Source organism: Pogoniulus pusillus, chromosome 33 (assembly GCF_015220805.1).
Source record: "Pogoniulus pusillus isolate bPogPus1 chromosome 33, bPogPus1.pri, whole genome shotgun sequence".
NCBI lineage: Eukaryota > Metazoa > Chordata > Aves > Piciformes > Lybiidae > Pogoniulus > Pogoniulus pusillus.
The window spans coordinates 10711894-10739070 of NC_087296.1; the positions used below are offsets into that span (position 1 = coordinate 10711894).

The 27177-nt window shown below is 45.5% G+C and overlaps 1 protein-coding gene across 4 annotated transcripts in view; it reads left to right on the forward strand.

Annotated features, from left to right (window-relative positions):
- Positions 1–27177, forward strand: part of NKAIN2 (sodium/potassium transporting ATPase interacting 2) — a 621679-nt gene that overhangs the window by 504704 nt on the left and 89798 nt on the right. For all 4 annotated transcript variants that reach the window (XR_010308140.1, XR_010308142.1, XR_010308141.1 and 1 more), the window contains one exon: positions 23582–23782. Coding sequence is in view for 1 of the 4 variants with exons in the window: in XM_064170099.1 (XP_064026169.1) it covers positions 23582–23782 (201 nt within the window). In the remaining 3 variants the exon portion in view is untranslated. The remainder of the gene's footprint in view (positions 1–23581; positions 23783–27177) is intronic.

Here is a 27177-nt window from a genome sequence, read left to right on the forward strand (position 1 = left end):
ATGTTTAGTCAAACTATCTGCACTGTAGCAGAGGGGTAATATACTTCTAAGAAAGTAATAACTGTTTTTTAATAGGAAATGTAAAATTTGATTGCTCACTTTGATTCATCATTCAGTGGGAATATCAGAAACTCAATTTCACAGAGTTCTATCCAGCGATCCCGTGGAGGTGTTTATCACTGCTGAGCAAACACTGCCACGAAGGACTGATTTAGAGACTTGCAGTACTGAGTGGAACGTGGCACACTGAAAAAGGAACTTTGATCAGCTTCTTATCAGGAGGACATATTGTATGCTGGTCCAATGATTAATGTCTGGTTTGAAGCTAGAGCTAGAAGCCTTACCTGCTGGTGTTTCAAAAGCACGTGAATTCTGTGCAGGGATCCAGAGACACCAGATCTAATGCATCCATAGGACCACAGAATGGTGGAGGTTGGAGGGGACCTCTGGAGATCAGCTAGTCCAGTTCCACTGCTAAAGCAGGTTCTCCTAGATCAGGTTGCACAGGGACATGTCCAGGCAGGTTTGGGAAGCCTCCAGAGAAGGAGGGGCTTCCCTTTGAGGAAAGGCTGCTAGGCCTTTCCTCAAACATACTTGCAGCACACACTTTATTTTTACTTACAATATATATGCTTTAAATGCAGTGATATTTTGTAGATCATTCATTCAAATGTAATTTAAATATTTTCTGTTGGAAGTTTCTAGAGTTTTACTTTCTCTGGGCAAAATCAACTCTCAGTGTAGCGAAAATTACACTATTGCACATCATAACAAGGCCAAATGCCAGGTCCTGCAGTTGCATCACAGCAACCCCAAGCAACACTACAGGCTGGAGAGCTGCCTGGTGGAAAGGGGCCTGGGGGTGCTAATGGGGAAGCATCTGAATAGGAGCAAGCAGTGTGCCCAGATGGCAAAGAAAGCCACTGGCATCTTGGCTTGGATTAGAAATGCTGTGCCCAGCAGGAGTAGGGAGGTGATTGTCCCCTTAGCTCTGATGAGTGTTGCGTTCAGTTTTGGGCACCTCATTAAGAGAGGCATGTGGAGGTGCTGGAGTGAGTGCAGAGGAGGGCAAGGGAGCTGGGGAAGAGCCTGGAGAATAATCTGATGAGGAGCAACTGAAGGAGCTAAAGATGCTTAGTAAAATAGGAGGCTGAGGGGAGACCTCATTGCTGTCTACATTGCTATCTACAGCTGTCTACAGCTACCTGAAAGGAGGTTGTGGAGAGGTTGCTGCTGGTCTCTTCTCACAGGTAATCAGTGATAGAACAAGAGGGAATGGCCTCAAGCTGTGACTAGATATCAAGGAAAAAAAATTTCTCAGCAAGAGTGCTCAGGGACTGGAACGAGCTGCCCAGGGAGGTGTCAGAGTCACCAACCCTGGGTGTGTTTAGTCATTTGGATGTGATGGTTTAGGGTGCACCTTAGGGTTATTGGTTGGACTTGGTGATACTGAAGGTCCTTTCCAACCTCAATGTTTCTGTGCTTCTGTGAAAGAAAAGTGCACTGGTACTAGGAATTCAGGGATGCTTTAATATTTCCAGTGGGTCTGTTGAAGAAAGACAAAAAAAAAAAGAGTGACACTGATATAAGAGCTCCGTGTCTTTGTGTTAACAAAAGATCTCTCTGGTAAGTATTTTATGAGAGTTTAACTCCAAAGAAAGAGACAGAGCACATATGGTATATTGCTGGCACTTCATAGCAAAGTGATTATAGAGGTACTGCAAAAGTGAATTGTTTAGTGAAGGTTTCCACTGGGCAGATAAACATTTCCTTGAATATATTTTTTCCCCAGTCTCTATTTGCTAATCCACATATCCTATGTTTATTCCTTAAGTAAAACCAAACAAAAAAAAAAGAATTCTCTTTCTTTGAATTCACAGCATTTTGCAATCTTCTTAAGCACCAGGAAATCAAAGGAGAGCTCTTTGTTTCATTCTTCCCCCTGCAACTGTTCTATTGTGTCTAGCAGCTTTCCAATTCAAAGCAATAAAAGCATCGATCTTCTCACATCCTGACAGTGGAGTTGCTCTAATTCTGCATTAGCACTAAACACAAACAAAAAAATTTAGTATAAGCAGCCCCAGGAGAGGCTTCAACCAGATTTCTGCATTTCCCTGGGCTAAATCAGCTACTGAAAACTTAATTTAAGGAACTGACACAGACACTACAGTTAGAATGGTAAATCTACTCCCCGTCAGTTTCTTAAATAAAGTTTTCAATCACTGATTCAGCCTACAGAGACAGAGCTCTCTGCTGCTTATTCCTCTCAAGCTTCTTCTCTCATTGCTCCCAGTGTTTCATCTTAACCCTGGCAAGAAACTGGAGGGTCTCATGAATACAGAGCTGAAACCTGAAGAGATTTTCTTCAGTGAAATTAAAGGTAGCCACCATGAAATCCTTGCAGATCAAATCTGCACCCCTAAGTTGGGTGGTACGATTCACATGGACCAGTACTTGGAACTGGTTTGGATTGCCACAGTTTTCCTTTGCAGTCCATGAGTTAATTTCATAGAATTGGAATCACAGAATCAGTCAGGGTTGGAAGAGGGACCACAAGGAGCAGCCAGTTCCAGCCCCCCTGCCATGGGCTGGGACACCCTACCCTAGAGCAGGCTGCCCACAGCCTCATCCAGCCTGGCCTTAGGCACCTCCAGCCATGGGGCCTCAGCCACATCCCTGGGCAACCCATTCCAGCCTCTCACCACTCTCATGCTCAACAACTTCCTCTTCATGTCCAGTCTGAACCTACCCATCTCCAGCTTTGCTCCATTCCCCCCAGTCCTGTCATTACCTGACAGCCTAAAAAGTCCCTCCCCAGCTTTTTGTAGGCCCCCTTCAGAACCTGGAAGGCCACAAGAAGGTCACCTGGGAGCCTTCTCTTCTTCAGTCTGCACAGCCCCAGCTCTTTCAGTTTGTCCTCATAGGAAAGGTGCTGTAGCCCTCTGAGCATCCTCATGGCCCTTCTCTGGACACACTCCAGCATCTCCACATCCTTCTTGTAATAGAGGCTCCAGACCTGGATGCAGTACTCCAGGTGCAGTCTCCTTCACACTAGCTACAAAAATTTAGCCTGGCATCATAATATTATTCCTCAGAGTGTGCTTCTGAAAACCTAATAAAATCCATATATTTATCCCAAGTTAGGCACTGAATGTTGTGAAATGGTTCTGAACTCCTCTTAGGAGGATGCAGTTCATCACCAAGTGGTGGGCAAGGTCACATCTTAGCAAGAGCTCAGGAGAGGAAAGGACTTGCACTGGAAATGTTTGCTAACATTGCCTGGTTTGATGCTGCACTTTGGTCATTAATGTAGGTGACAGTTTATTTTTACTGTTTCCTTGAGAGCCTTAATGTCAGTACAGGAGCTTGTAAACAGCTTCTTTCTAATTCCTGACTCAAGGATTCAAACAGCAGATATGTAGGAGTGCTAATGCCTTCTGGTTTGCAAATGTAGCCAAAGCACCCTAACAGGTCATTTGAAAAAGGGTGAACTTTCCTCTTGAAAATGTTGGAACATGTATTTTTTTTGATTGTAGTGTTGTTAACATTCTTGCTCTCCACATTTTGAAAGCTAAAACTGGAATTCCTGTGTCATCTTGTTAAGCAAAATCATTTCAGAGATTCATAGAACGGTTTGGGGTGGAAAGGACCTTAAAGATCAGCTAGCTCCAAAGTCCCTGACATGGGCAGGGGCATTTTTGAGGCATTGGTGTAGGAAAAAGAATATAAATAAATCTACAAGTAAACAAATAAATAAATAAAAAGAGCTGTCAGCTCTAAACCGGAAGAATCATGGGATCACAGAATATAAGAGCATGGCAGGGACTTCCAGAGATCATCCAGTCCAATCTCCCTGCCAAAGCAGGATCACTCAGGGTAGCCTGCACAGGAATGCATCCAGGTGGGTTTGAAAAGTCTCCAGAGCAGGAGACTCCACAACCTCTTTGGGCAGTCTGCTTCAGGGCTCTGGCACCCTCACTGTGAAGAAGTTTCTCCTCATGTTGAAGTGAAATCTATGTTCAAGCTTGTATCTGAAGTTATGTTCCTTGTTTATTAGACTCGGTAATTGTTAAATGCAGGAAGCAGCCAATATATGACATATTAGAGAAGAGGAGGCTCAGGGCAGAGCTCATTGCTGTCTACAACTCCCTGAAGGAAGGCTGTAGCCAGCTGGGGTTGGGCTCTTCTGCCAGGCAAGCGGCAACAGAACAAGGGGACACAGTCTCAAGTTGTGCCAGGGCAGGTCTAGGGTGGATGTTAGGAGGAAGTTGTTGGCAGAGAGAGTGATCGGCATTGGAATGGGCTGCCGAGGGAGGTGGTGGAGGCACCGTCCCTGGAGGTGTTGAGGAAAAGCCTGTCTGGGGCACTTAGTGCCATGGTCTGGTTGATTGTCTAGGTTGGACTGGATAAGCTTGGAGGTCTCTTCCAACCTACTTGATTCTATGATTCTGTGACATCTCTAATGGACTCTGTGTTCAAGATAAGTTAGACTTTATTATTCCTATGCTTTGATGAGAGTAGTAGATAATCAAATGAGTTTTAATAAAATTAATCTGTGGTCCATGCTGCGTGCCATAAAATCATGCCCCAAAAAGAGAAAGCAATTTCACCTACTGTTAAATTAATTCCTGCATGTAAAGTGAAAAGAGATTGATTTATCAGATCTGAATATAGCCTTAGATGTTCTAATAACCATAGCACCTGCATGGACATAAATGAACCCTTTATGAACCAAAGTTTGTCAGTCATACACCATATCCCTGAAACAAAGGGCTTTTTCAGTAGGAAAAATAGCTAGGACCTTTCAGACAGAAACTAGAGATGCCTTTCAAAGTCTATGGGGTAGGCATAGCTCAGGCAAAAGGAGCAATTGCCACACAAGCACCAAAACTGTGACAATAGGTTCTCCAGTGTTGCCTGATAGAGCTGCAGCTGTGAATCCCTTAAAATTGGTAACACTCACACCTAGGTGTAAAATATGTCAACCTAATGCTCAGGGATATCCTTGTTAGGAACATTTAGGGTGCATTACTGGGAGTGGTATTATTCAGTGTGTTTGTTAATGACCTGGGTGAGGGCAAGTTTGCTGACGACACCAAGCTGGGTGGAGTGGCTGCCACACCAGAGTTGTGCTGCCATCCAGGGAGACTTAGGCTGGAGACCTGGGTAGGGAGAAACTGAGGGAAGTTCACCAGAGGCAAGTGTTGAGTCATGCACCTGGGAAAGAACAACGCCAGGGATCAGAATAGGTTGGGGACTGACCTGCTGGAGAACAGCGAAGGGGAGGAGGACTTGGGAGTCTTGGCAGATGGAAGGATGGCCATGAGCCAGCAGTGTGCTCTTGTGGCAAGGAAAGCCAATGCCATTCTGGGTGTATGAAAAGGGTTGTGGTTAGTAGGTCAAGGGAGGTTCTCCTTCCTCTCTACTCTGCCCTGGTGAGGACTCAACTGGAGAATTGTCTGATTCTGAGCCTCCAGCTCAAGAAGAACAGAGAGCTACTTGAGAGAGTCCAACATGAGCCACAAATATGATGAAAGAAGTTGAACATCTTCCTTATGAGGTGAACCTGAGGGAGCTGAGGTTGGAGCTTGGGGAATAGGAGACTAAGGGGTGACCTCATCAATGTCTATAAATATGTAAGGGCTGAATGCCAGGAGGATGGAGCCAGGCTCTGCTGGGTGATGCCCAGTGGGAGGACAAGGGGCAGTGAGTGGGAGTTGAGGCATAGGTGGTTCCATGTGAACCTGAGGAAGAATTTTTTCTCTGTGAGGGTGACAGAACCCTGCCCAGGGGAGTTGTGGAATCTCACTCTCTGGAGATATTCAAGAACCATCTGGATGCATTCCTGTGTGATCTGCTGTGGGTGATCCTGGTCTGGCAGGGGGGCTGGACCAGATGATCTCTTGAGGTCCCTTCCAGCCCCTGGCATTCTGTGATTGTACGATTCAGCAGCAGCGACACAGAATGCTACACACAGGCACTGCACATTGCTATGGTCCACTGATCTCACGGTTGGTTTACTGGCTTAAATTTGCAAGCCACACAAAAGCTGTACAGCTGCAGATCTGCATCTAGTTCTGTGGATGATGACATCTATCAGCCTGGTCAGAAGTGGAGTAAATTATAGTCTAAGAGCCTGAAATAGTGGATGCAGAATAGCTGTTGTACATCAGATCCTGAGCAGGGCAGAGGCTGTATAGAGATGGCCACACTTCCACTGCTGCCTCTGGGCTTCCTTGCCAGCAGTCTGTGGCTGGCTTCATGTTCAACCTTTAGGTTCCCTGAGCAGCTTTCCAGACCCCTTCAGGAATATTTAGCACTCTCTTTCATCTGGGTCCTTTCTATTGACTGCAGAGGAATTCAAGCAATTTAAATCTAGCTATTTTATTTCATACTGAGAATGCAAGTGGGTGGCAAGGATGAGCTATGCATTTCAGGTGGATAGTTGAGCTCACTCTAGCCTCCCCCATAGAAATAAACCCCTCTTGAAATAGTCACTTGGGCTAGATCTGAATCAAACTAAGCTGACTCCATGTGATTTTTGGTAATTTCTCTACTCTTCTTTGCTTCTTTTTAATTATTCTGAAATCTTACTGTGCATAAAATCGCTGCTGGCTGGAAGTGCTTTGAATGTGTTTGTCCTTGTCCTGATGTTTCGTGAAGCACTTCTGCATGGCAATGATTTCACATTTCCCACCATCACTTCTGGGATAACAACAGTGTTTGTTCAGGTCTACTATATAAATATCTAAAGGGCAATTGTCAGGAGGATGGAGCCAGACTCTTCTCAGTGGTGTCCAGTGACAGAAAAAGGGGCAATGGACACAAACTGGAAGACAGGAGGGTCCACATAAACATAAGGGAAAAAAAGTCTTCCCTTTGAGAGTGGTAGAGCTTTGAAGTAGGCTGCCCATGGTGGCTGTAAAGTCTCCATCTCTGGAGGCATTCCAAACTCATTTGGATATGTTCCTGAATGATTTGCTCTGACAGAGGGCTTGGACTAGATGTTCTTCAGAGGGGTCTTCCAGCCTCTACCAGTCTGTGATTTTTGTGTTTCTGTGAGTTTACTTTTTCCTGCACATGCTTCATATCATAGATTTTTTTTTTTTCCCCTAGATTTGACAGCAGAGGCCAATTCAAACAAACAAAAAAGCAGACATGAGCTCCACTCTGGGGTCCTGAATTAACTGAGCTTTTAAGGCAATCCCTGGAGGTTTTTCAAAGACACAGAGACATGGTGCTGAGGGATGCGGTTTAGCACCAGATCTGTCAGAGTTACAGAATGCTTGGACTCGATGATCTTAAAGGTCTTTTCCAGCCTAAATAGTTCTGTGATTCTATGGTTTTAAAAGAATTATTTACATTTCAAAAGATTAAAGAAAATAAATCATAGGAAAGATATTATCACTGCACATGCATTTGGTTTTACAACACCTAACACTGTGTAATAGAATCAGTCAGGATTGGAAGGGACCATTAGGATCAGCCAGTTCCAACTCCCCTGCCATGCCCAGGGACACCCTACCCTAGAGCAGGCTGCCCAGAGTCCCATCCAGCCTGGCCTTAAACGCCTCCAGCCATGGGGCCTCAACCACCTCCCTGGGCAACCCTTTCCAGGCTCTTGCCGCTCTCATGCTCAACAACTTCTTCCTCATGTCCAGTCTGACCCTACCCACCTCCAGCTTTGCTCCATTCCCCCCAGTCCTGGCACTCCCTGAGTGCCTAAGAAGTCCCTTCCCAGCCTTTTTTTAGGTCCCCTTCAGATTCTGGAAGGCCACAAGAAGGTCACCCCAAGGGACACTGAGCAAAGCACATCACACAGAGCACTGGAACAGGCTTTCCAGAGAGGTTGTGGAGTCTCCTCTGGAGCCTTTCAAGGCCTGTCTGGATGTGTTCCTCTGTGATCTGTGTCAGAGAGTATTGTCCTGCTCTGGCAGGGGGGTTGGACTTGATGATATCCTTGGGTCCATTCTAACCCCTAATATCCTGTGATCTGGGAATTCTTTCTGCACACTCTCTTTAACCCTACTGATATTTAACTTCTACACCATGTACTTCTGCATCCCTCCTTACTAAACATTGGACCATGCTAAAATTGTACCTTTAGAGCACGATCAAGCAAAGTATTCTTGAGGTGGTTTGGCAACTCAGTGAATCATTTATTCTACAAAAGGGATATTTATTTCATCCTGTCCTTTTACTCAAGGCCTACACCTGTCTTTTGCAGACTGCAGGACGTCGTTCCCAACTCCCTAGAAGCTCTGTGTAGTCTTTTGGCTATTATCCAAATGTAAGCTGTCCTTGTGCTTAGAAGGTTTTTATTTAGAATTAAGAGGTTATTTATATTAGTGTCTGCAAATTCTAAGCAGTATTGATCTGTGTATTTGCCTGAGTAAACCAAGGCAAGAGACATACCTTCTTTACCATTTACAATGAGAAAATGAAACAGTCTCAAGAGGCTAAAGAGCTTAAACTTCTTCAAAAGGATTATGCCTTACTCATAATAAACTAATAGTGATATATTGTGAAATCATGCTTTTTTCAGCTCAAATAACCAGGGTTTGGGAACCACAGAATCAATCAGGTTGGATAGGTTGGGCTGGATGATCTTGGAGGTCTCTTCCAACCTGGTTGATTCTATGGAAGAGACCTCCAAGATCATCCAGTCCAACCTATCACCCAGCCCCATCCAGTCAACACAGAAAGACCATGCAGAACAAGCACTTGAAAAAAGAGATCCAGAAGCACACTGAATTGCATGTCATCACATGTCATCACAGGATTGTTTCAGCTGGAAAAGACCTAAAATTATAGAGTCAACCATTCGGTTACTCTGCTAAGCCTGCTGCTAAACCATGTCCCTCAGCACCACGTCTCTGCCTCTTTGAAACACTTCCAGGGATGGGGATTCAGCTCCAATCATAACATTCTTTGGTGGTTTTGTTTCTTAGAACACACCTTCAGTATGGGAAAAGAGCCCAGGTGCCACCTTCCTCTTTTCAGCTTTGGGCCCCTGCCCTAAATCAGGAGTCCTAAGTCAGTGGCCTCCTGCCCGCCGCACCCCCACATTAACGATGTTTGGAAGCAAGTTGCTTTCCTCACAGAATGGCAATTTGTGAAAACCAAGGCATTACATTTACCTCAGTTTCCTTCAACAAATTCTCCCAATTCCAGAATGATACCCCTGATTACTCCCCAGTGAGAAATAGATTAGATTCAAGAGCTGGCTGCTGCTCTGAGATGCCTGTGCCTCTGCTCGGCTGCTTCTTTCAGTGTGCTTTATCATGGCACAAGCCTAAGTCCTTCAGCAGGTCATTTTCTAAGGTATTACACATTTGTAATGCTCAGATATGGGCTGCATGAGAAGTGTGGCCAGCAGGTCTAGGGAGGTGATTTTCTGCCTCTACTCTGCTCTGGTGAGACTCCACCTGAAGTACTGAATCCAGTTCTGGAGCCCCTGGGACAAGAGGGATGTGGAGATGCCAGAGCGTGTCCAGAGCAGGGCCAGGAGGATGCTCAGAGGGTTGCAGCAGCTCTGCTGTGAGCACAGACTGAAAGAATTGGGGCTGTGAAGTCTGGAGCAGAGGAGGCTCCCAGGTGACCTTCTTGTGGCCTTCCAGGATCTGAAGGGGCTACAAAAAATCTGGGAAGGGACTTTTTAGGCTGTCAGAGAGTTCCAGGACTGGGGGGAATGGAGCAAAGCTGGAGGTGGGTAGGTTCAGAGTGGATGTGAGGAGGAAGTTGTTGAGCATGAGAGTGGTGAGAGGCTGGAATGGGTTGCCCAGGGAGGTGGTTGAGGCCCCATGGCTGGAGGTGTTTAAGGCCAGGCTGGCTGAGGCTGTGGGCAGCCTGCTCTAGGGTAGGGTGTCCCTGGGCATGGCAGGGGAGTTGGAACTGGCTGATCCTTGTGGTCCGTTCCAACCCTGACTGATTCTATGATTCTATGAACAGCTAAATTAAAATTCCTATGTGACAGCACAGGGACTGCAACTTTTCTTCCCTCCTGAGAGCACTGGACTGGGACAGTCTTAATTCTCTTGCTCTCTACAAAAATCAAAGGATCTTTAGCCAGAACATTCTTAGGCTAAAAATATCTTTTTAAATATGAAAAATATTCATGGGACAGTAATAATCATTTTAACTTTTCAAAAGGGAGAGCTTCTACTTTACTTTTATGGCATTTTTAATTGAGGAACTACACAGATAGGAAGTTTTTGAACAAAGATGTTAATGAAAAATGTCGATGCCACTGAGCTGATTAAATTAATATTCTGCAGTTTAACAGGTATCTTTTTGAAATGAGTGGAAACAGAGTGATTAAAAATTGGTGGGTTTGTCAATGTGCATATTCCAACATCAGAAAATATGAAGATCATAATTAAGATACCTGTGATTGCAGCACTAACAATTTCATAAGAGTATTGATAAGTATCAAATAATGCAATAGTAAGTGAACATGTCAGTCCCTATAGCAGTACCTACGATTTGGGAGGATTATTTTATAGCATTCCAGAGGAAATTTAGGATGGATATTAGGAAAAGAAAATCTCTCCTGAAAGGGTGATCAGGCATTGGAACAGACTACCCAGGGAGCTGGTGGAGTCACCATCCCCAGAGGTGTTAAAGCAAATGAGTAGATGTGGCACTTCAGCACATGGTCTAGGGTCATGGAGGTGTTGGGAAGAATGTTGGACTTGAAGATCTTAAAGGTCTTTTCCAACTGTAGTGATTATATTGTTCCATGATTCCATGGTTTCAGTAATAAACCATTCTAGTTCAGGGTCTTAAAAGTCTTTCCCAACTGTAGTAATTCTTTTGTTCCATGATTCCATGGTTTCAGTAATAAACCATTCTAGTTCAGGGTCTTAAATGTCTTTTCCACCTGTAGTGATTCTATTGCTCCATCATTCTGTGGTTTCAGTAATAAACCACTCTAGTGCCATTTTAGAGAGGCAAATCAGAACACCTTAGTCATCTCTTTCTTTCATGCTGTGCCAGGGGAGATCTAGGCTGGATGTTAGGAGGAAGTTGTTGGCAGAGAGAGTGATTGGCATTGGAATGGGCTGCCCAGGGAGGTGGTGGAGTTGCCATGCCTGGAGGTGTAAGCAAAGCCTGGCTGGGGCACTTAGTGCCATGGTCTAGTTGATTGTCTAGGTCTGGGTGCTAGGTTGGACTGGCTGAGCTTGGAGGTCTCTTCCAACCTGGTTGATTCTATGGTTCTATGACTACTTTGGAAATGACTTAAGACACATTTGAAACATTTCTAACAGAATATTGTGACATTTTTTTCTTGTTTTTCATGATTGAATTTCAGAAGTAAATTCCTTGGGTAGATTCATACTGGTTAGATCTTGTCTGGTTGATGACCTGTGCGTAAATCAAATTCCTTATCCAATTTGTAATTATACTGGTACAAAATGGTTTTATAAGAAGAGATTAAGGAATAGGGTTCTAGGTTAGTGAAATGGGGGGGGGGGGGGGGGGGGAGGCATGAAAAGGAAAGCATCACACACATAGAAAAAAAGTGAGGAGGCTAAATATCAGTTCAGATGCAGTGAGATAAAAAAAAAATCAGGAACTTTAAATATCCATGATCTCTACACAAATATACAATAATTATTTCCTGTATATCCACTGTGGGTTGCAAAGGAAAAGAAAGATAAATTAAAACTAAAGGGGAAAAGAAACACAGCTCTCAAGCTGTATTTTGGCTCTTCAGTGAGGGCAGTTTTTCCTTAGACAGGAAAAGGTCTGCTTGCATGAGAAAGTGGTACTGCCTGACAGGAGTAGTTTTAATGGAAAAATGAGATAACAGAAGGGGAAAAAAATGCCTGTAGAGGCCTCTGTGCATCCTAGGCATCCAGAACTACAAATGCTTTCAGACCCTGATCTTCTATCACTGAAACCTTGTGTGATCGTTCAGTCTCCAAGCAGCCTGTTCTTGCCAGCCTGAGTTTGAAAAATGAAACAAGCAGCTACATGGTTGTGTTTGACAAAACTGGTGCAAGAGCTTGGCAGGTTTGCACAGATTTCAGCAATTCCTCATTAGAGAAATGGACGAATCTTATTTCCCACAACACAGCAAGCCACAACCGTTGAAATCAGCCCAGTTTAATTTCCCTGAGCCTGTGAGATCTCCTGAACTTCCAAAGAGAGCCACTCTGAATTGTTGCTGCTTGGTTTTTCTTCTTGGTGCTGTGTTTGAAATCAGCTTCTCTAACTACACCCAATAAAAACCATTGCAGCAGCAATGCACTGTGATTACTACAGAGATCATATGCTTACTAGTATGTGCTTGTAGTAATACAATGCACACAGAGCTATCTTCATTTTGAGCACTGCTGTCTCCCTGCTGCTTCTCAATGCAAAGAAGGTTGTGTTAATTCCTGGCAGCTCTTCCAGAGCTTTCTGCTGCCATGTTCTGTCATCAGCTGTCCTCAGCTGGAAAATGCTCTGTACTGTGCAGTTAACCCCAGCAAATGTTGTTATCTACTGCATTAAACACAGGCACAAAACTGTCAGAGCTCAATGTTGTTTTTTTTTACAAACTAAGCTGAAGTAAAATTAAAGACCCAATCTGAAGATGTCTCAGCTTCTGATCACTGGGATCTGAGTCTCTGAGACCTCCAAACTCTAGCCTGCACAGAGTTCGCCCTCCAGGGAGGAGTAACTTTCAACCTGACCCTAGGTGGTCTTGACCCCTTGGCAGGGGTGGGTCTGAACACCACCAGGTGATTCATGGTTAGCCCATTCCCCCTTCCTGTCTAAAGGTCTATAAAAGCAGGGGGGCTTCCTGTTCTCTCTCTCTGCACTCCCTGCCTCCTTTCTTCCAGCATCACCATCCTGTTCCTGGTTCTTACCACATGGCCATCACCCATGAGGCAGACAAACCCCTTATCATCAAAATCTGGCTGGATTTACACACTGTGTATTTGTTTTCTCTTCCCTATACCTTTGTAACTTCCCTACCTCAGATACCTTTTTAATTTATCATTAAACTACTTTTCTTTTTAACTACCAAGTTAGAGAGAGATGATTTATTTGAGTGTGCTTACCTTCTCTCTCTCTCTACATCTAATTCCTTTCCTTTGGGAAAGAAGGGGGAAGAGGGAAGGGCACTCTGTAAAGTTGTTATTGGTTCTATCAAATATATTTGAGTCTCTGGGAATTTAAAGTAGAACCAAGACATAGCCTTTGTCTAATTCTGCTGTATTTGTCCTGCTCTCTACAAGTCACAGAATGAATCACAGAATGCATTGGGTTGGAAGGCTCCCTCGAAGGTCATCTTGTGCAGTCTCCTGGCAGTGAGCAGGGACATCTTTAACGAGATCAAGTTGCTCAGGGCCCCATCAAGTTTCACCTTGGATGTCTCCAGGGATGATGCCATCACCACCTCTCTGGCCAACCCCTCTCAGTATTTCTCTACCCTTACTGTAAAGAACTTCCTCCTAATTTCCAACCTAAATCTACCTAGTTCTCATTTCAAACCATTGCCCTGCACATATCCCACTAAATAACTTCCTGTTTGTTGAGGGTTTTTTTACCTCCTTGATAAATAGCAACATCTACTTTAATGCAAGAGTTTTCATTAAGAGACAGCAGGATTCACAAAAGCAGCACACTGATCACCAGTAAAGCTCATGCAGATGTATTTCTGTGTCCATGAAGGAAGCAGCTGTTTGTTGAATTTAGGATAATGAAATCTTCCTGGACACACAAGCTGAACAACACTCTATTGGCATGCCCAATGTATATCAACAGTTCTCGTTAGGTTTCATAGCTTCAAGGCTCATCAGACCATTTCTCTGCATTTCCCTGTACAGTGTAGGAGCCACAGATGTTGGGAAGAAAACAGACTGCAGATACACTGGAGAGTATGACAAATTCCCAGCTTCCACTGTGGACTTTGTCTATGTCCACTGAAACTGTATTCAAACAGTGAAGAAAGCAAAGAGCAAATGGAGTTTTTTCAAAAATAGCTCTACATGTTTTCCCTGCAAGAGATGTTAGTGACAGACACATCATCCCCTCCTTGGCATTCCCAGTTCTGCAGGGAGATTCAAATCCTTAACAGCTTGCTTACTGAGAAGTAAGAGCTGGGTGCCCTTCACTAGTAAGCAATAGGAGATGCTCTACTAAGACAGCAGTATACAGGGGCATGGTTTAAGGGTTGTAGCAAAGTTCAAAGCCCATAACAGTTTGCACCTAAGAATATTTCACTCTGCAGCAGATGACTTTAAGTGGATATAAATATCTAAAGAGTGCAAGTCATGAGGATGGGGCTGGACTCTTTTCAATGGTGCCTAGTGGGTACCCAAGGATGCAAACTAGAAAACAGGAGGTTTCTCTTGAATCTAAGGAGAAGCTTCTTTCCTGTGAGGGTGCTGGAGCACTGGACCAGGCTGTCCAGAGAGGTTGTGGAGTCTCCTTCTCTGGAGGCTTTCAAAACCCACTTGGACTCATTCCTGTGCAACCTGCTTTAGCAAAGAGGTTGGGCTAGATGATCACCAGAGGTCCTTTAGAACCCCCATAATACTGTGACTTTGTGATTCTATGACCTTGCAGTGAAAAGACTCTTTCTATATTTATTCTTATCCTACATGTTTTTGGCAACAGGAATGTAGAGGCTCTAACTAACACTCAGGCTTGTCAAAATCTGATTTCATTATCATTCTTATTCCAGTTTGACCTGAACCAGGGATGTCTAACCTTACCAGAACCAGATTTCATGTCTGCTTCCTCTTTTGCTTTCTGAAGTTTATCTTGTCTCTTAATTGGTTTAATATCTAATAGCTACACTCCTTGAAAGGTTTCTCAACCACGTTATTCCAAGTTCTTTAAGATTTTAATTTGGAGCTTTGGTAGGATTTATTTGTATCTACTTTTATAACAAATCCAGGAATATAGCTTTTCTGGAATAGGTATCAGGTCTGTTTTATGAACAGAGGAAGCAACACAGTGTTTTGCTGATTACTCAGCAATAGAAATAGAATATTTCCTCTTTAACATCTTCATAGATGATCTGGATGAGGGCATGGAGTCAGTCATCAGCAAGTTTGCAGATGACACTAAGCTGGGGGCAGATGTGGCTGGGTTGGAGGGGCAGACGGGCTCTGCAGCGGGACCTTGACCGCCTGGACAGATGGGCAGAGGCCAAGGGAATGGCTTCAATAGCTCCAAGTGCAGGGTGCTGCACTTTGGCCACAGCAACCCCATGCAGAGATACAAGCTGGGGTCAGAGTGGCTGAGAGCAGCCAGACAGAGAGGGATCTGGGGGTGCTGATTGATACCTGCCTGAACATGAGCCAGCAGTGTGCCCAGGTGGCCAAGAGAGCCAGTGGCATCCTGGCCTGCATCAGGAATGGTGTGGCCAGCAGGAGCAGGGAGGTCATTCTGCCCCTGTACTCTGCACTGCTTAGACCACACCTTGAGTACTGTGTTCAATTCTGGGCTCCCCAGTTTAGGAGGGACATTGAGATGCTTGAGCGTGTCCAGAGAAGGGCGACGAGGCTGGGGAGAGGCCTTGAGCACAGCCCTACGAGGAGAGGCTGAGGGAGCTGGGATTGGTTAGCCTGGAGAAGAGGAGGCTCAGGGGAGACCTTATTGCTGTCTACAACTACCTGAGGGGTGGTTGTGGCCAGGAGGAGGTTGCTCTCTTCTCTCAGGTGGCCAGCACCAGAACAAGAGGACACAGCCTCAGGCTGTGCCAGGGGAAATTTAGGCTGGAGGTGAGGAGAAAGTTCTTCCCTGAGAGAGTCATTGGACACTGGAATGGGCTGCCCGGGGAGGTGGTGGAGTTGCCGTCCCTGGGGCTGTTCAAGGCAGGACTGGACGTGGCACTTGGTGCCATGGTCTGGCCTTGAGCTCTGTGGTAAAGGGTTGGACTTGATGATCTGTGAGGTCTCTTCCCACCCTGATAATACTGTGATACTGTGATAATATAGATCTGATAAAAAACTGTAGTTTTTTACTGGCAAGCAGCAAAAGGCTATTCCTGGGCAAAACAAGCTTATTATTATGTAGACAGTGAGACCGAGTGCCCACTCAGCAAGTTTGCAGGTGGCACCAAGCTGAATAGTGTGGTTGATATGCCAGAGGGACAGGATGTCATCCAGAGGGGCATGGACAAGCTGGGAAAGTGAGCCCAGGGGAATCTCACAAGATTCAACAAGGCCAAGTGCAAGGTCCTGCACCGGGGCCAGAACAATCCTCATTATCAAAACGGTTTGATAATGAAGATAGTGAAGAGTCCTGTGGAAAATGACCTGGGGGTACTGGTGGATGAGAAGCTGGACATGAGGCAGCAATAGGCACTTGCAGCCCAGAAGGGAAGGAGTAACAAACTGCACCAGTACAGGCTGGGAGGTGATCTGCTGGAAAGCAGCCCTGTGGAGAGGGATCTGGAAGGCCTGGTGGAGAACAAGTTACCCAGGCATGGCAATGTGCCCCTGTGGCCAAGAAAGCCAATGGGATCCTGGGGTGTATTAGGAGGAGTGTGTCCAGCAGATCAAGGGAGGTTCTCCTCCCCTCTATTCTGTCCTGGTGAGACCCCATTTTGAATACTGCATTCAGTTTTGTGCTCTCCACTTAAAGAGAGACAGAGATCTGCTGGAGGGGGTCCAGCAGAGGGCTACGAGGATGATTAGGGGACTGGAGGGCACTGCCTGATGAGGAGAGGCTACAGTGCCTGGGGCTGTTTAGTCTGGAGAAGAGAAGACTGAGAGGGGATTTGATCAATGTTCATAGCTATCTGAGGGCTGGGGGTCAGGAGAGGGGGGACAGGCTCTGCTCATTTGTGCCCTGGCACAGGACAAGCAGCAATAGGTATAAGCTGCAGCACAGGAGGTTCCAGCTCAACACAAGGGGCAACTTCTTTCCTGTAGGGGTCCCAAAGCACTGGCACAGGCTGCCCAGAGAGGTTGTGGAGTCTCCTTCTCTGGAGCCTTCCAAGGCCTGTCTGGATGTGTTCCTGTGTGACCTGTGCTAGATTGTGTGGTCCTGCTCCGGCAGGAGGGCATGGTGGAGAGTCCCAGAGGGCACAAAATGGGCTCGAGCATGTCCTGTCTTGTCCAGACATATTGACCTGCCTGTCTGCACTGCAGCCAGAGGGGGAAAACAGGACAGACCCAGACAGCCTGGTCCGGTTTGATCCAGTCGCCTGAGAGGGGTTTCCTAACCCAGACAGCCTGGTCCGGTTTGATCCGGTCGCCTGAGAGGGGTTTCCTAACCCAGACAGCCTGGTCCGGTTTGATCCGGTCGCCTGAGAGGGGTTTCCTGAGGCCTGCGCCCCTGTGGCGTGCCAGGCGAATGCGCCCCCCGTTTTTGGGGGAGAGCAGCCTGTGGGGTCTGCCTTTCTTGGGGCTCTTTGGGTGACTGCCAGAGGTGGTTGGGAGCTGTGTGGCAGTGAGCCCCTGAGCCTCGGCCATTGCCCTGTAACGGGGGTGAGCAGGTGAATAAGGAGCTGGGTGCTGCTTCCTGCCTCGCTCGCCTGCCCCCTCAGGCCCCTCAGCCAGCAGCCGATTGCACATCGCAGCCCAGGTGGAATTCAGCACAGGACTTCTGTTGGATATTTTCCTGCCTATGTTCTGGGCCACAGACATGAGGACCAGTGAGTATTCTGAACTCTTTATTCAAGCTGCTAAAGGGATTTAATCAACCTCACAAGCGGTGAATGAAGCTGCCAGAGTCTCTGTCAAAGACCTCTCTAAAACCTTTCAAGATTCCATTGTGCAGAGACATTCTGTGACATAGTTCTGCTGACTGCATCCAAGACCTCGTGTGGGCAGCTGTAAATAAGTTTGGGGAAATTATCTTTGTGTATATTGATAAATTATTTAATGACTTTTGCATCGGCCTCACTGCATTTCACCCCAGACTCAGATTTCAACCAGCCCCTTCATAACAGAGGGTTAGAACTGATGGTCTCTTTGGATCCCTTCCCACCCCTAACATCCTGTGAGCCTGTGATCCTGGGCTGCATTGCAAGAAGCATGACCAGCAGATAGAGAGAGGTGATTCTGCCACTGTGCTCTGCTCTGACAAAACGAAACTAGAGCAGAGTGGGTTTAGATTGGGCATTAGGAGGAGGTTTGTTACAGTGAGGGTGGGGGAGCACTGGAACAAGTTGCCCAGGGAGATTTTGGGGGCCCCATCCCTGGAGACATTCAAGGTCAAGTTTGCTGGGGCTCTGAGCAGTCTGATCTAGCTGAGGATGTGCCTGCTCACTGCAGGGAGGTGACTAGACGATCTTTCCAGCCCAGTGCCGCCTTTGATTCTGCTGTTCTATGATGTAGTCCCTAGCACAGCATTCAGTTTAACTGACAAAAGATGGTTTGAGGACGAGGGAACTTTCTAAATGCAACAAATTATTGCAGAAAATCATCTGAGGGTAAGTGAAGGGATGGAAGAAAGCTGGACTTTGTGAAGGTTCATTTACATATGTAATCCTAAATATTTTAAGGTGTGATTATATTTGTTGTGTGACTTGGGAATTTACTGATGCTTTTAACCTGTAAAGTTTTAGGTTACTGCATCGTTTGTAAGCAGACATAACTGTCTCTTGAGCAATGATGCTCTAACCACATAGCCCAGTTTTGATTTTCATGTTTAGCTCCTCCTGATTCTTTAACTTCCTCTGGCAGACGCATAACAAATACTCAGCTCCTGCAGGACAGTTTATCCCTTTCTCTTTCAAGAAATGCATTTCTCATCCTTTGTCTGTGCTTTGTAAAATGTTTTCAGTCCATCACAATTCTTTTGGAGGTATTGCAAATGATAAAATAGAGCCAGACAATGAGTTCTATTCATTCTGTGTCTCTGAGAAGAGACTAGAGGTTAAAATTTTTCCATGGTAACTAGCATGGCTTAGAGTCTTCTGACAGTAACGTGATGGATTCCGGTCAAGTCATTCAGGAATAAATCTATTGCTTTAAGCGCAGTTACTCCAAAGATATTATTAGGGGTTTGATTGGATATCCCTCCCTCCCCCCCAGATAACTTTATGTATCATAGAATCATAGAATCAACCAGGTTGGAAGGCACCTCCAAGATCATCCAGTCCAACCCAGCACCCAGCCCTGTCCAATCAACCAGACCATGGCACTAAGTGCCCCATCCAAGCTTTGCTTGAATACCTCCAGGGATGGTGACTCCACCACCTCCCAGGGCAGCCCATTCCAATGCCAATCACTCTCTCTGCCAACAACTTCCTCCTAACATCCAGCCTAGACCTCCCCTGACGCAACTTGAGGCTATATCCCCTCATTCTGTTGCTGGCTGCCTGGGAGAAGAGCCCAATCCCACCTGGCTACAGCCTCCCTTCAGGGAGCTGCAGACAGCAAAGAGGTCTGCCCTGAGCCTCCTCTGCTGCAGGCTGCACACCCCCAGCTCCCTCAGCCTCTCCTCACAGGGCTGTGCTCCAGGCCCCTCCCCAGCCTTGCTGCCCTTCTCTGGACATGTTCCAGTATCTCAACATCTCTCTTGAATTGAAGGGCCCAGAACTAAATCTACCACAACTCAGAATTTGGAAAGTCAAAATTAAATTGCACTTAGAAAAGAACTAAATAGAACAGTATAAACAGAAGTAATAAATTTATGCAGAGTGTATTTACATATATATGTACATAGCATAGCAACAGCACAGGACCCTGCCCTGTATTTAGAGAAATCAAAATAGGGAAGCCACCAAGCCAGAAGAAACTGTGTTTTGGTTTGAGGCTAATGAGAACATTTTAATGAGAGAAATTAGATAATTGGCTGTGAAAAGAAAATAATAGTGATGTGTGTATTGTCCATTCGTTCTGCTAAGACATATGAAAACAAGGACACAAAGAAAGTTAAGGTCAGTCTGTGGCTGCCTGCTTGCTGTGTTAACTTGCTGCCTGCATCTGTGTAACCCAACTAATCATTCTTCTTTTAACAACTTCTTAGCACTCTTTTCCAGCTCACCCTGCACATAAGGGGGTTTCTGAGGTTGATTCTATGATTCTTTGGAAGATTCCAGGAATTTTCCATTTGCAGTTATTCCCTAAGCCAGGAGCTAGCTCAAACTGTCACAGATACCCATTCTTCAACTTCTTCCACCAGCTGAGAAGGCCAGTGTGATCCTGAGGGGCTGCAAGTACCCCTCACTCTAGAAAATAAAGGAGTCTTCTGGCTTAAATGTAAGGGAAAAAAAAAAAAAACATTTCCAAGAAATATCTGACACACACTTTCCAGGGTCTGCAGCTTTGGTGGGGAGTGGTCCAGAGGAGGTAGATGTTTGTTGGGGCTGAACATTTATAGCTGTAGGTGCATAGCTTATGCAAATGTTCAGAAGATTCCACCTCAACATGAAGAGAAAGTTCTTTACAGTGAGGGTGACAGAGCCCTGAAACAGTCTGCCCAGAGAGCTGGTGGAGTCTCCTCTGGAGACTCAAAACCTGCCTGGGTGCATTCCTGTGTGAACTACCCTGGTAATCCTGCTTTGGCAGGGGGGTTGGACTGGATGACCTCTGGAGGTCTTTTCCAACCCCTAAAGTTGTGTGATTCTGTTCACTGTTTCTTTAATCACTTTGAAATGCTCGAAGGCAGTTGGGTGGCTAAATTCATGTGAAGCATCATACACTCTCTCACACAGGTTGTTGTTTGCTGGGTGGGGCTGTTGTGAGAATGGAAGGTAAATACAACCAAAACCTTTATGGTGCCTACTTCTAGCTGAAAGCTGAGTGTGCTTAGGCAAGGAAATAATTGGAGCATTTTAAACATGCGAATTCTCTGCAGTGTTGAGCAAGAGTTGCAAGGGAATCTGTTCAGCTATACAACAGTGTAAATGGTACTCACAGTTCAGGTACTCATATCGTTGCCCCAAACCTCTGCACACTGATGCCAAGCAGGAAAATAACCAGGACTGTAAAATGGCTCTTTTGGAAGGGAGGGAAATGTGTCCACAACATATCTGCTACAGAATAGCATTCTATTCCTTTTGGCATGGTAAACCTAATTAAATAGTTAGAGTTTGAAATCTTTATGAGCATCTTAATTATTCATGTCATCAACAGGCTGGGGGAGGGGGGGGGGGAAATGTAGGTTAGGTGTGGGGAGAGTTTGGGTCTGCAAAGACATTACTTAAAAGCAGGTTTTTGCTTTTGCATGACTGAGCACATGTGCACACAGCCTGGATAGTCACACTTTACAATGAGGTTACCCTTATACATTATTTACAAAGGGTTGGTAAACACTGTAGGCTATTACAGAATCCACAAAGTCCATAGTTTTGTTGTAACTACGTATTCCAGCCTCAAGTAATGTGCAACCAAGCATAATTTATGGAAGTCATATCCATAGTATTGTTTATGATGTGTATTAATCATTTATTAATCCTTTATGAACTATTTATAAAGGCAGACTTAATGGAAGGCACAGCTGACTGGTTACTCCACTGCAATAGCTGCATAGGAGTGGAAGGTTGCAGGTCTCTGCCCCTCCTTTTAACAAGCTAAACAGCTTAAGATAAGGCAACATTTGCTGGCTCTTTGCTTCCAGACTCCTAGGACAGTAGAAATCAGAGGGCTGCAGCAGCTCTCCTATGAGGACAGACTGAGGGAGTTGGGGCTGTTCAGTCTGGAGGAGAGCAGGCTCCCAGGTGACCTTCTTGTGGTCTTTTAATATCTGAAGTGGGCTACAAAAAAGCTGGGGAGGGACTTTTTAGACTCTCAGGGACTGGGGGCGAATGGAGCAAAGCTGAGGTGGATAGGTTCAGGCTGGATGTGAGGAGGAAGTTGTTGAGCATGAGAGAGGTGAGAGGCTGGAATGGGTTGCCCAGGGAGGTGTTTGAGGCCAGGCTGGCTGAGGCTGTGGGCAGCCTGCTCTAGGGTAGGGTATCCCAGCCCATGGCAGGGGAGTTGGAACTGGCTGATCCTAGTGGTCCCTTCCAACCCTGACTGATTCTATGATTCTATAAATCTAAGAGATTCATTACATAGAGGTTTTGCTTGTTAAAAACTCATAAAATAAAATTTTAAAAATAAAAAAATAAATCAAAATATAATAAAATAAATCAAACAAAATAAATTATACAATAAAAATAAATAATAAAATAAAAGTAAATTATATAATAAAATTAATAAAATTAAGTTAAAAATACAATAAGTAAACAAAAATAAAATAAAACTAACAAATACAGTCATTTAATTAAAATAAGTTGCATCTTTTTTTCTACCTCTGGTGCAATATTTCAGTAGAGCTACCACAGGTCTCCTTTACAGAGCCCTTCAGACAAAACTGCTTGCAGATGCCCCAATATATATTAAATTCTAGGAAGCCTGCTTTGTCTAAAGGACTCTTGCAGAATTTGGAACATCAGACCACCAAAATACAAGCTATATTTTCAGGAACTGAGCAGGCCAGCAGGACAAGGAGGTTATTCTTCCCTTGTACTCAGCACTGGTCAGGCCACACCTTGAGTGCTGTGTCCAGTTCTGGGCTCCTCAATTCAAGAGAGATGTTGAGATACTGGAACATGTCCAGAGAAGGGCAGCAAGGCTGGGGAGGGGCCTGGAGCACAGCCCTGTGAGGAGAGGCTGAGGGAGCTGGGGGTGTGCAGCCTGCAGCAGAGGAGGCTCAGGGCAGACCTCTTTGCTGTCTGCAGCTCCCTGAAGGGAGGCTGTAGCCAGGTGGGATTGGGCTCTTCTCCCAGGCAGCCAGCAACAGAATGAGGGGATATAGCCTCAAGTTGCGTCAGGGGAGGTCTAGGCTGGATGTTAGGAGGAAGTTGTTGGCAGAGAGAGTGATTGGCATTGGAATGGGCTGCCCTGGGAGGTGGTGGAGTTGCCATGCCTGGAGGCATTGAAGTAAAGCCTGGAGTAGGCACTTAGTGCCATGGTCTGGTTGACTGGCCAGGGCTGTGTGCTAGGTTGGACTGAATGATCTTGGAGGTCTCTTCCAACCTGGATGATTCTATGATTCTGTGAGAAGAAGGTTGCTGTGTAAATGTGGATGTCCATCAATACTTACGGTTTCCACAGGAAAATGAGCAGGGTGAGGGAAATGACAGAATCAAAGAATGGTAGGGCTTTGATGACACCTCTGGAGACCATTTAGTCCCACCACCCTACCAGAATAGGTTCACCTGGAGCAGGTTACACAGTGTCTAGGTGGGTTTTGAATGCATCCAGAGATGGAGACTGCAGAACCTCACTGGGAAACCTGTTCCTGTGCTTTGCCACCCTCGAATTGGAGAAATTCTTTGTGTTTAAATGGAATTTCCTATGTTCAAGCTTGTGCCCCTTACCTCTTGTCCTGTCACTGGGCAGACTGGTTGCATCCTCCTGACGCTCACCCATTAAGTATTGATCAGTATTATAAATAAGCATTGTAGGCATGACTGCTATAGTCTAGGCAACCAGATTGTCTAACAACAGATCTTGTTTTGCAGGGTTATTCTTCTGCTCCAAAGCAATCCTTCCTGCCAAGGTACATCTCCTTGTGCTTGCTGCAGGCAAACTCCACTCACTTCCATGTGACAGTGCACTTTTATCATTGCTTTTGGCTTCTTCATTTGATACCATCCCAGCACATTAATCCTTCACTTGTTCTTTTGCAGGAAACAGATCTCATTCTGACCTTTAACATCTCAATGCATCGCTCTTGGTGGATGGAGAATGGGCCAGGATGCACTGTGACCTCAGTAACCCCAGCACCAGACTGGGCACCAGAGGACCATCGTTACATCACTGTCTCGGGGTGTTTGCTTGAATATCAGTACATAGAAGTGGCTCACAGTTCTCTTCAGATCTTCCTTGCAGTAAGTGTTTACAGATAGCTTCACTTCCATCACCTTTTCTAGATAGCTTCTTGCAGAATATCATGACCAGCAGAGCAGAGCATTATGGCATTTGTTCACAGTCTCTCACTCTAGGAGTTAGTTTTGGTATGAAACTCTGTTGTCTTGCAGCTACCTCAAGACACCTGTACCTAAAAAGCTCCAACCTGCATGTTTATTGCTGTGAGAACTGTTGACAGGACACACTCTGTTTTGCTGACCTCCATTCTGACCATTGGCAATGTCACTAATCATGCATAGCAGGTTACATCCAAATTACACCACAGGATATAAGCTGTGACATAATAAGGAGTTACAGCTACTTCTATGGAAGCCAAATGGAACATAAATGAAAAGCCAAAATGAAGAAACAAACAGCAAAAATAGATTTCCTGACTCAAAAATGGTTCACAGGACTGAAAACTGATCAACTTGTCTTTAAGCATATTAATCAATATGCGGTGGAGGAGAATGGGAATGGTTCTTCTCAAAGGAACAAAATGTAGGACTTAGATGAAAAGCAAACCCAGAAATCTTAAACCTTTTTAGGAGGATAAGAATCCATTGTTCTGCTGCAGAAAATCAGTGAGGAATGGAAGTAGCTCGTTCTGAAGGAAATGGTTGTTTTTTCAAGCCTATTTACCTGTAGTAACCATTTTGCCTTGTGTTGCCTAAGCCCTAGGTGGAAAGATGACCTAAATACTAAATTAATTACACTGAAGGACAATCTGCATTTTGCTGTTTGTTCTAGAGATTTGTCTATGTTTATTGTGCCCATGTGGAGATGTATATGACTGCAAATGCATCTGTCACCACACACATACCTTTGGACCATTGCAGCTCCTTAGTGTCCTTTTAATGAAGAACCCAAATTTGAATGTAGTAGTTGAGATGCAGCCTCAACAGTGCCAAGTACAGGGTACCTTCACTTCACTAGTCCTGCTGGTCACACTATTGCTGATCCAGGCCAGGATGCTGGTGGTCTTCTTGATCACCTAGGCACATGCTGGCACATACTCAAGCAGCACTCCCAAGTCTTTCTCTGCTAGGCAGCTTTCAAAACACTCTGCCCCAAGCCTGGAGCATTCATGAAGTTGTTGTGACCCAAGTGCAGGACCTGCACGTAGCAATGAACCTTATATCATGGCCTTTGGCTCATCAATCCAGCCTTTGCAGTTCCCTCTCTAGAGCCCTTATACTCTGAAGCCCTCCAAAGGAAATACCCAGACCTATTTTTCTGACTTTGTTATTTGTGTGTAACAAATGAAACACAAGGAAGATCTAGTTCAAGCTCAGTTCTGCTTCTGATGCAGCAAGGTTTCTGTGTGTCTGTGCCTACATGGAGCTGTTTTTCTAGATAAGGTCAGTCTTTGCAAACCAGAGGAATGATTCAGAGGAAACAAACTATCAGTAATCCACTAGCTACTGCCAACTACAGCTAGTTTCATATATCCATTTGTATTACTCTAAATGAGATTGTCATAAGTAAACTGCTCCACAGTGTCAGCAAAGGTCAGTTTGCCAAACCTGGTGCTTGAAACTACTGCTTGCATCATTTTCACATTTCCCCTGTGAGCAGAGGGTTCTTTCCCTAGAAGAAATGCTAGCATAATTTCACTATCATATTAAATGTGGTGAGAAACAGAGGAGCTACCTGGCACTGCACAGTGACATACACCACCAAGTTAAAAGAGCAGATACTGCTTGATTTTCAGCAAACACATTTTCAACAAACCCAAGCCTTAAATCAGATTTATCTCCAGCTGGCAAAAAGAAATTAATCTTTCAGTTTTCTTTTAGGGTCACTTAAGTGGATCTTGCACTTTAACTGTGATACTATGCACTGTGAGCTACAGACTGGTGACTTGCTTTCTGTTTGTATTTCTCTGTGTTTGCACTAATGTTGATCTGGACTCTTTCACTGACTGGTGACACTATAGCATGGTTTTTAGGGTCTTTTCTATTGCTTACTGATACAAGGTACAAGATTTTCAGCTTCACTCAGGACCACTTATATCAGACTTTGGAAACAAGATACTGAGTGCATTTTGTACAGCTAGCCTGTAAGCTGCAGAAGGCGAGGCTTCCTATGGGTGTGATATTTGCTGTGGATTACTCAGTGGAAAGACTGTGGCAGCTGAGATAAAGGCTATAAATCCCCCATGGTTTATACTGTCTGAAAAACAGGTCTCATGGTGGGCTGTGGAATATTTCAAGGATAGCAGACAGACACACTGCTGAGGAGACATACTCAGGGTGTCCATGAGACCTTGCCTCTCTAGAGGAACATGTCCTAGAAGCAAACAGAATTACAGAATATCATAATGCATCTTATGCATTATGGAAGGTTGCAAGTGACCCTCAAAGGTCATCTTGTCCAAACCCTCTGGAGTCAGCAGGGGCATCGCTAACTAGATCAGGTTGCTCAGGACCCCATCAAGTTTGACTTCAAATGTCATAGAGTCATAGAATCAAGCAGGTTGGAAGAGACCTCCAAGATCATCCACTCCAACCTAGCACCCAGCCCTATCCAATCAACCAGACCATGGCACCAAGTGCCCCAGCCAGGCTTTGCCTCAACACCTCCAGGCACGGCGACTCCAACACCTCCCTGGGCAGCCCATTCCAATGCCAATCACTCTCTCTGACAACAACTTCCTCCTAACATCCAGCCTAGACCTGCCCTGGCACTACTTGAAGCTGTGTCCCCTTCTTCTGTTGTTGGGTGCCTGGCAGGAGAGACCAATCCCACCTGGCTACAGCCTCCCTTCAGGGAGTTGTAGACAGCAATGAGGTCTGCCCTGAGCCTCCTCTTCTCCAGGCTCAGCTCCCTCAGCCTGTCTTCTCACAGGGCTGTGCTCCAGGCCCCTCACCAGCTTTGTCACCCTTCTCTGGACACCTTCCAGTACCTCAACATCTCTCTTGAATTGAGGAGCCCAGAACTGGACACAGCACTCAAGGTGTGGCCTGACCAGTGCTGAGTATAAGGGAAGAATAACCTCCCTTATGCTGCTGGCCACACTGCTCCTGATCCAGCCCAGGATGCCATTGGCTATCCTGCCCACCTGGGCACACTGCTGGCTCATCTTCATCTATTATCTACCAGCACTCCCAGGTCCCTCTCTGCCTGGCTGCTCTCAGCCACTCTGTCCCCAGCCTGTGGTATTGCTTAGGATTGCTGTAGCCACAGTGTAGAACCCTGCACTTGGCCTTGTTCAATCTCATCCCATTGGCCTCTGCCCACCCATCCAGCCTGTCCAGGACCCTCTGCAGGGCTCTCCTACCCTCCAACAGATCCACACCTGCTCCTAGCTTGGTATCATCTGCAAACTTACTGATGCTGGACTCAATCCCCTCGTCCAGATCATCAATAAAGA